The sequence below is a fragment of the Calidris pugnax genome, unplaced genomic scaffold, assembly GCF_001431845.1.
Source record: "Calidris pugnax isolate Ruff unplaced genomic scaffold, ASM143184v1 scaffold49, whole genome shotgun sequence".
In the NCBI taxonomy this organism is placed as follows: domain Eukaryota; kingdom Metazoa; phylum Chordata; class Aves; order Charadriiformes; family Scolopacidae; genus Calidris; species Calidris pugnax.
In genome coordinates, this window is record NW_015090798.1 from 2,777,156 (window position 1) to 2,787,028 (window position 9,873).

The window sequence follows — 9,873 nt, forward strand, 5'->3', positions numbered from 1 at the left end:
AGCAGATTAGGCTCTTCAGCCGTATAGATGCAATATTGCTCATTTTCCTAATCACTGAAGCTTAGCACAAATGAAATGACAGTAACCCCTAAATGAAAGGCACGTCAACTTCATCAGGTTGTGTAGCCCTTCTGCTTTACTCTAAACTGTTCTGAGTAACTATTTTAAAGCACTAGAGGTATTGGTTTACATGGTTAAGGAGCAACTATGCAGAACATTACCTCTTTCTGTGGTTGTGATCTTACTAAGTACCAGAATGAAAATTGTTAATTTTGCCTATGAATAAAACTGCGAAGCTAATTAGCATGCTTATTTTCAGGTAGACAGATCCTTTTCTAATGCTCAGTACATTTTGATTTCCTTTTCTTATTTGTCCCAGGAGGTATTTAATTGTTTTTGTATTAATTATTTGAAAATAGTATCTTAAGGACTAACTAATATAGACCAATATGTTGACAATAAGTTTAAAAAAAAAGGGAAAAAAAAAGCAGGGGGTAGGAGTAGAAGAGACTTCATTTTTACAAGGAAACAATGTTTAACAGTAACATTCCTTCTGAATTAGTCTTAAATAATTAACTGATTACAACAGTATAACTGCATTCCTTATACCTCCTGCTCCAATCACACCTGTAACAATTACAGACTACAACAGAGCAATTACTTTGAAAATCATCAATATCAGGGGCATTTGCACTATATAGAAATATCTGCATGTGACTATTTTGATGTTGAATTATTGTTATTATTTACTATCTTTATTTAAAACAGTAGTGGAAACTATGAGGGACTTTTTTATTAATCTGTTTTTGAGACACACTGAACAAAAATATTTTTGAAAGTTATGGAACCTCTCCTGGTGAGCTTTTCTTTCCAAGAATTTTCCCTAGCAAAGTTTCACATTTGAAATGTGTACGCCAGCTCCAAATTGATGAGCTGGTCCTACTAAATTCTTCTGGATTTGAGTCTTAGCAGCTTACAAAAAATCATGTATCAACTGCTAAATTTCAACAACTTCTTTTTTTTTTTTTTTTTTTTTTGTAGAAACTTGTATCAAAGATTACATTGATTATTTGCTATTATTAATTTCCTAGGCATGCCTGTGAAAAATAACATAGCAGCGTTACGCCAGTCTCCGGGACAGAATGGCACCAGCTTCCATGGTTGCATCCGTAACCTGTACATCAACAGCGAACTCCAGGACTTCCGAAACGTGCCCCTGCAAGTGGGAATTCTGCCAGGCTGCGAGCCTTGTCATAAGAAAGTCTGTGTGCATGGAACCTGCCATGCTACCAGCCAGTCAGGCTTCTCCTGTGAGTGCGAAGGAGGATGGACCGGACCCCTCTGTGACCAACAAACCAATGACCCATGTCTTGGAAATAAGTATGTCCTTCCTCAAGACAGTATAGTAGTATAATATGCATATAAGTCTCCTCTTTATGTGTATTTTTTCACACTTTTTTCAGCCAGAAACAAAATATCCTGAGCATGTAAAATTGAAAACAGCCTCCAGTTTATGGTATATCCTTTCCATAAACTTAATGAGGAAAAGTCCCCAGTTCAGGGGGGCAGATACGTGCGTCTTACTGAAGTCCTGCCTAAAGCCTGGGATAAGCTCTTATGAACTTCTGCACAGGCTACTTCTGTAATGAGTCACACCAGTGCAAGTGTTGGTATGACATTTGGTACAAAAATCATTTAAAAACTGTTGCAAATGGAAAAAAAATCCATTTGCTTATTTATAATTGTATAGAATGAGGAAATACAATTGTTATTATTCTCTAATGTGTTTTTAAAACTTGACACAATAGATATATCTTTTTATCTATTTATTTATATATTTATTTATATATATATTTTTATATATTTTTTATCTATTACTTTCATATTTTCCCAGTACCCCAGGTTTTAGCAGGAAAATAGATTTGTACCTTTGTGGTAAAATTCTGTTTAAGTCCGCGTCTGCTAATTCTTTCTGCTGATTTGACTAGAACATTTTAGGTTGGGCATTTTATGTATGTTTATAGAGAGGGTCATGTATATATAAGTGTAGAAAGTGAGCAAAAGACATGTATATATGTGTATATGAGAGTAGTGATATCTATGCATATTCATCTTTTAAATATACTGTAGAGACAGGTTCAGGTTTTTGGCTCATGGTCTCCCAGCACAAGAAGGTCAGAAACTTCAGAAGTTCAAAGTTCTTCAGGATTTATTGGTCATGGGCAAGAAGATGTCATTCTGTTTGCCCTTACCACAGTCCTTACTACAGTGTGGCAAACACCCTTTTTTGTTGTTGTTGCTGGTTTTTTGGTTTGGTTTTGGTTTGGTTTTGGAAGGGGATTTTTGTAAAGTAAACCCTCTCGGATCTTTTGGCTGCTGCTTTTTCAGAGTTCTGGCCTTTTGAGGACCAGTGGCCTGGGTTTGCTAAGAGGTTCTAATAAGATGATTTTCAACTCCCATATAAAATGATGTTTAAGTGAACTTTCCACATAATGTGTGGAGAGCCTGACCCTTTAAAGCTTTATATACCAGTTAGTGTTGCTTTACAAGGCAGTTAGCATTGTTTACGTTGGTTAGGCACTCTTTCAGTGCTATTAAGTTTTGAACTCTTTCCAAAGCCACAACAGTGACTTTTTTTGAGGTATATCATTATAGCACTTTGTTGTTTATGGGTCTTTTACCCCATCCTCTTGCACAGTAACTTAAGAGATAGAGAAAGGAAGTCACAGCAGGTTAAAAAATACAAATGCAATTCTATCACATGAGTTTTATACTTTATAAGTCAAAAATAACATGGAACTGTAACCATCAAGTTCTATAGTAAGAAAACCCAAAGAATTTCTTTGAAGTGCCCTTGAAAAATTAGATTCTGTATAGGTTCTTATAACTATACACATCAGCACCCAAACTGAGTGCTTTTAGCAGTAAATTACAAAACTTGGCAAGTATCAGGCACAGGCAGTATCAAGGATAGAATTAAGTGAGCACAACATTAGTATTTTGTTAGCTCTTGGAAGTGTTGGTTTTGTTTCAGCTGAGTACAGTGCTGTGAGCTTTTAGGAGAGGAAGCCAAACCAAAATTGTTTATTTGGAGTGAAGGAGGGATTTTTTTATTCTTTAGTTCCTGGAGAAATTAATTCTGTATTTCTTGATTCATCTCTAAATCTGTCTGCTGAATAGATACATTTTGTCTGTCTAATACAGTATAACATTCCAGTACAACATTCCAGACTTGTCACTGTGATCTCCATTTGAAAAATGTAGTGGATCTTTTAGAGATGCCTGCACACATGAAATGGCTTAATGCTGAGATTTACTTTACCTAAATCTAGGTGCTTGAGTGAGAAACACAGTGATTGAAGTTTCCTCTATAGTCAGGAAAGGAATAAACACATTTCTAAAGAGTAAATTAGACCTCAAGTGGTCTAATCACCGCATGGATAAGCTCATTTCTCTCCATGACTGTGTGAGGAGCTTATGGCAATTATACATCTAACTTGGGTGCCGGACATAGGTACCTAAAATTAGACAAGAGGAAACTGTGCTCGAGAGTTTGCACTTAGCTTGATGTTCCTTTCAGTACAGTCTGAAGATGAAATTTAGGATATCAAAGAACAGGTAGAAGCAAAATTATGAGAGCTGGCATTAGCTAAGATTTAATCATCTTCTAAGTCAAGCAGAACTTCACCAAAGATCCTGACATAGATTGCTTTGATACCTAAACCAGCCTGTACGGAATATGACACGATGTCAGTGTCACCTGAGTAACTTCATACATCAGATGTCCTAAAAGTGTTTGTTTTGTAAATGGTGAAACGATCAAATGCTAAACTTACTGAAAACTAAACAGAAGGTATCTGCCTTCCGATACTGTCTAAGCCTTCAATTTTGAGTTGCTTAATCTAACAGTCTTGAAAAATCAGACTCCAACCACAGGAACAATTCAGAATTTTTCAGGGAACACAGTCTTCAGCTTGCACCTGGGAACAAGTGATTAAACATCCTCCTTTTGGGAGCACCACCTCTCTCTCAAGAGAAGTAAGACCACAGTTTGTTCCCGTACTGTCCATCAGAACTTAACAGATGAGTTAATCACAGCCTTTTTTATCGAACAACAAGATTTGAGCCTGCCACAAACGTTTACCAAAGCTCAAGCGAGACAGTAGCCAGTTTAATCACTTGGGTGAGACTAGATAATAGGCAACCTCATCTAGTGTGAGCTTCTGCATGACTACTAGATGAGTGCTCTTGGCTTTTGGTGAAGACCTGCCTCATCCAGTGTATGACCACGCTACTGGCGGTTGGCAAAGCAGATATTTGATGGGGGAGCAGCTTTGAAACAGCCATTGCCGAGTCAGAAACATTTCATTGAGGAAGTGCCTGAGCTGTCTTTGTGCTGGGAGCCCCATATTTCACGAGTGACAATATTTATTATTTTTCTTAAACGATACTAGAACCAGAATTTCAGGTGAGTATCATTTTTCTCTACCTAATTCTAGTGGGTTACATTTGGGCTTGATTTTGCTGTGTTCTTCTCAAAAGCATGCCGAAAACGTAGGAAGGCAGGGAACGTCGGTGTTAATAACTGTGGCCTGTGAAAGTCTTCCATAACACATCTACAGTGGCTGTTTTCTGGTGAGACAGAGCTCTGCCCTGCAGCCTCTCCTGTGTAAACCCACCTACCAATTAGAAACCACTTCACTGCAGCTCACTGAAAAAAAAAAGAAAGAAAAAAAAAAAAAGTCCATTAGAAACAAAAGCAATTTCTTCGGAGCACGGTCCAAAGTATTTGTAGTTAATGTTGCTTAGCCTGAACTTTGATGAATAATTGTATGACATTTGGTACAAAAATCATTTAAAAACTGTTGCAAATGGAAAAAAAATCCATTTGCTTATTTATAATTGTATAGAATGAGGAAATACAATTGTTATTATTCTCTAATGTGTTTTTAAAACTTGACACAATAGATATATCTTTTTATCTATTTATTTATCTATTTATTTATATATATATTTTTATATATTTTTTATCTATTACTTTCATATTTTCCCAGTACCCCAGGTTTTAGCAGGAAAATAGATTTGTACCTTTGTGGTAAAATTCTGTTTAAGTCCGCGTCTGCTAATTCTTTCTGCTGATTTGACTAGAACATTTTAGGTTGGGCATTTTATGTATGTTTATAGAGAGGGTCATGTATATATAAGTGTAGAAAGTGAGCAAAAGACATGTATATATGTGTATATGAGAGTAGTGATATCTATGCATATTCATCTTTTAAATATACTGTAGAGACAGGTTCAGGTTTTTGGCTCATGGTCTCCCAGCACAAGAAGGTCAGAAACTTCAGAAGTTCAAAGTTCTTCAGGATTTATTGGTCATGGGCAAGAAGATGTCATTCTGTTTGCCCTTACCACAGTCCTTACTACAGTGTGGCAAACACCCTTTTTTGTTGTTGTTGCTGGTTTTTTGGTTTGGTTTTGGTTTGGTTTTGGAAGGGGATTTTTGTAAAGTAAACCCTCTCGGATCTTTTGGCTGCTGCTTTTTCAGAGTTCTGGCCTTTTGAGGACCAGTGGCCTGGGTTTGCTAAGAGATTCTAATAAGATGATTTTCAACTCCCATATAAAATGATGTTTAAGTGAACTTTCCACATAATGTGTGGAGAGCCTGACCCTTTAAAGCTTTATATACCAGTTAGTGTTGCTTTACAAGGCAGTTAGCATTGTTTACGTTGGTTAGGCACTCTTTCAGTGCTATTAAGTTTTGAACTCTTTCCAAAGCCACAACAGTGACTTTTTTTGAGGTATATCATTATAGCACTTTGTTGTTTATGGGTCTTTTACCCCATCCTCTTGCACAGTAACTTAAGAGATAGAGAAAGGAAGTCACAGCAGGTTAAAAAATACAAATGCAATTCTATCACATGCGTTTTATACTTTATAAGTCAAAAATAACATGGAACTGTAACCATCAAGTTCTATAGTAAGAAAACCCAAAGAATTTCTTTGAAGTGCCCTTGAAAAATTAGATTCTGTATAGGTTCTTATAACTATACACATCAGCACCCAAACTGAGTGCTTTTAGCAGTAAATTACAAAACTTGGCAAGTATCAGGCACAGGCAGTATCAAGGATAGAATTAAGTGAGCACAACATTAGTATTTTGTTAGCTCTTGGAAGTGTTGGTTTTGTTTCAGCTGTGTACAGTGCTGTGAGCTTTTAGGAGAGGAAGCCAAACCAAAATTGTTTATTTGGAGTGAAGGAGGGATTTTTTTATTCTTTAGTTCCTGGAGAAATTAATTCTGTATTTCTTGATTCATCTCTAAATCTGTCTGCTGAATAGATACATTTTGTCTGTCTAATACAGTATAACATTCCAGTACAACATTCCAGACTTGTCACTGTGATCTCCATTTGAAAAATGTAGTGGATCTTTTAGAGATGCCTGCACACATGAAATGGCTTAATGCTGAGATTTACTTTACCTAAATCTAGGTGCTTGAGTGAGAAACACAGTGATTGAAGTTTCCTCTATAGTCAGGAAAGGAATAAACACATTTCTAAAGAGTAAATTAGACCTCAAGTGGTCTAATCACCGCATGGATAAGCTCATTTCTCTCCATGACTGTGTGAGGAGCTTATGGCAATTATACATCTAACTTGGGTGCCGGACATAGGTACCTAAAATTAGACAAGAGGAAACTGTGCTCGAGAGTTTGCACTTAGCTTGATGTTCCTTTCAGTACAGTCTGAAGATGAAATTTAGGATATCAAAGAACAGGTAGAAGCAAAATTATGAGAGCTGGCATTAGCTAAGATTTAATCATCTTCTAAGTCAAGCAGAACTTCACCAAAGATCCTGACACAGATTGCTTTGATACCTAAACCAGCCTGTACGGAATATGACACGATGTCAGTGTCACCTGAGTAACTTCATACATCAGATGTCCTAAAAGTGTTTGTTTTGTAAATGGTGAAACGATCAAATGCTAAACTTACTGAAAACTAAACAGAAGGTATCTGCCTTCCGATACTGTCTAAGCCTTCAATTTTGAGTTGCTTAATCTAACAGTCTTGAAAAATCAGACTCCAACCACAGGAACAATTCAGAATTTTTCAGGGAACACAGTCTTCAGCTTGCACCTGGGAACAAGTGATTAAACATCCTCCTTTTGGGAGCACCACCTCTCTCTCAAGAGAAGTAAGACCACAGTTTGTTCCCGTACTGTCCATCAGAACTTAACAGATGAGTTAATCACAGCCTTTTTTATCAAACAACAAGATTTGAGCCTGCCACAAACGTTTACCAAAGCTCAAGCGAGACAGTAGCCAGTTTAATCACTTGGGTGAGACTAGATAATAGGCAACCTCATCTAGTGTGAGCTTCTGCATGACTACTAGATGAGTGCTCTTGGCTTTTGGTGAAGACCTGCCTCATCCACTGTATGACCACGCTACTGGCGGTTGGCAAAGCAGATATTTGATGGGGGAGCAGCTTTGAAACAGCCATTGCCGAGTCAGAAACATTTCATTGAGGAAGTGCCTGAGCTGTCTTTGTGCTGGGAGCCCCATATTTCACGAGTGACAATATTTATTATTTTTCTTAAACGATACTAGACCCAGAATTTCAGGTGAGTATCATTTTTCTCTACCTAATTCTAGTGGGTTACATTTGGGCTTGATTTTGCTGTGTTCTTCTCAAAAGCATGCCGAAAACGTAGGAAGGCAGGGAACGTCGGTGTTAATAACTGTGGCCTGTGAAAGTCTTCCATAACACATCTACAGTGGCTGTTTTCTGGTGAGACAGAGCTCTGTCCTGCAGCCTCTCCTGTGTAAACCCACCTACCAATTAGAAACCACTTCACTGCAGCTCACTGAAAAAAAAAAGAAAGAAAAAAAAAAAAAGTCCATTAGAAACAAAAGCAATTTCTTCGGAGCACGGTCCAAAGTATTTGTAGTTAATGTTGCTTAGCCTGAACTTTGATGAATAATTTATTTGTATTCTCTTGGGCTTGTTTCCCCTGTAGATGTGTGCATGGTACCTGCTTGCCGATCAATGCGTTTTCATACAGTTGTAAATGCCTGCAGGGACATGGGGGAGTCCTCTGCGATGAAGAGGAAATGCTGTTTAACCCCTGCCAGTCCGTCAGGTGTAAACATGGCAAATGCAGGCTTTCAGGACTTGGGAAACCATATTGCGAATGCAGCAGCGGATACACGGGGGACAACTGCGATAAAGGTAAAAACAAAAAGAAAAAAAAAAAATTAAAAAATCACGGTGTTGTTTTGGTCTTAGAAAACAGGTTTTTTTCTTAAAAACATGAACAGCCAAAAGCATTATCAACTTTTTTTTTTTTCCCACAATACACACACATTTGTTGCCTTTTTTTTTTTTTTTTTCACCAATAGAATTCATCTCGGGGAGAGAAAAATCAAACTTTTCCCATGAATTTGTTTACATTTTGAGGATTTTTTTCATCAAATGTTTTGCTGTGAAAACATTTCTCTTTTTTGCCTTTATTCAGAACCACATTTTTACTATATTGAACTATTACCTTTTACCTGCTGTATCTTTCTGTATTTATTGTTTCTCTGCCTTCTGCAACTGAGAAGCCAAATCCAATGATTCTGCTCCTAGTTTTATCACAAACTCTACTTTTGACCTCTCAGCTTCAACTGATTTATCACAGCGAATTATGCAGGTGAGACGGATAAAAACAGGATGACTTTTCCCCCTACCTTTTTCTTTCTCCTTTGTCTATCAAAGCTCTCCCTCTCCCTCTCCTTCCCTTACCCCAGATGGCATTTATTTTGCATTGTACGTAGACGTGAATAGAATAGAAGAATATGGTTGTAGAACTTTTAACAGATGTCTCATTTTTAGCTGCTTTTATACCTCAGTAATTTATGAAGTTAGTGGAATGTAACTTGTATTAAATAACAGTTTGAATAATATTAAACTCCAGGTCTAATAAATTAAATTGCATGCTCTCTGAAACATTTCCCTATGGTAAATAGAACCAGCTGCAAGCAATGTAGGAACAGAAGATGTGTATTTTTATAAAAGAGGAAAAGATTTAAGCTTCCAATTTTCTTGTCATTGTAATAGCTTTGTATTTATGGTTTACATATACATAATATAAACTTTGCTGAAAATAGGAGGTATAGGAAATAAAACCCAGCATTAATCAAATTACGTTTGGGTAGAACCACTCGTTTCCAATATGCAGGCTGAGGCAAACTTTCAAACATCAACTGCAATTAGAAAGAAAACACAGCATCTTCCCTAGCGACGTCAACCGCTCTTTGACCTGCGTCTCAAAAAAGCCTCCCCCTCATTTTTAAACGTTGTTTTCTACAGAAATCTCTTGTCGAGGGGAACGAATCCGAGATTACTACCAAAAGCAGCAAGGGTATGCTGCGTGCCAGACGACCAAGAAGGTATCCAGACTAGAATGTAAAGGAGGCTGTTCAAGTGGGCAGTGCTGCGGGCCGCTGAGGAGCAAGAGACGGAAATACTCTTTCGAATGCACTGACGGGTCGTCGTTTGTGGACGAGGTTGAAAAAGTGGTGAAGTGTGGCTGTACAAATTGTCCCTCCTAAAAGTGTCCCTGTCACACTTGTCTTTTGAAAATGTTGTATACTTATTGACCGTGTCGGACTAATTAAAGCTTCATAGTGGAAATATTTGAAATATATTGTAAAATACAGAACAGACTTATTTTTATTATGAGAATAAAGACTTTTTTTCTTCATTTGAAAAAAAAAAAAAAGATTCAAGTGCTTGAACTGAGACTTCTCGTAACCAAGAGGAGCTTTGAAGAAAAAAAAAAAAAAAAAAAAAAAAAAAAACCGGAAAACATTACAAAAAAGAGG

The 9,873-nt window shown here is 37.1% G+C and overlaps 1 protein-coding gene across 1 annotated transcript in view; it reads left to right on the forward strand.

Annotated features, from left to right (window-relative positions):
• Positions 1 to 9,851, forward strand: part of SLIT2 (slit guidance ligand 2) — a 454,506-nt gene extending 444,655 nt beyond the window's left edge. Inside the window, exons 39-41 of the mRNA XM_014937040.1 lie at positions 1,092 to 1,380; positions 8,025 to 8,236; positions 9,359 to 9,851. Coding sequence (XP_014792526.1) covers positions 1,092 to 1,380; positions 8,025 to 8,236; positions 9,359 to 9,600 — 743 coding nt within the window. The 3' untranslated portion in view covers positions 9,601 to 9,851. The remainder of the gene's footprint in view (positions 1 to 1,091; positions 1,381 to 8,024; positions 8,237 to 9,358) is intronic.
• The last annotated feature ends 22 nt before the right edge of the window (positions 9,852 to 9,873 follow it).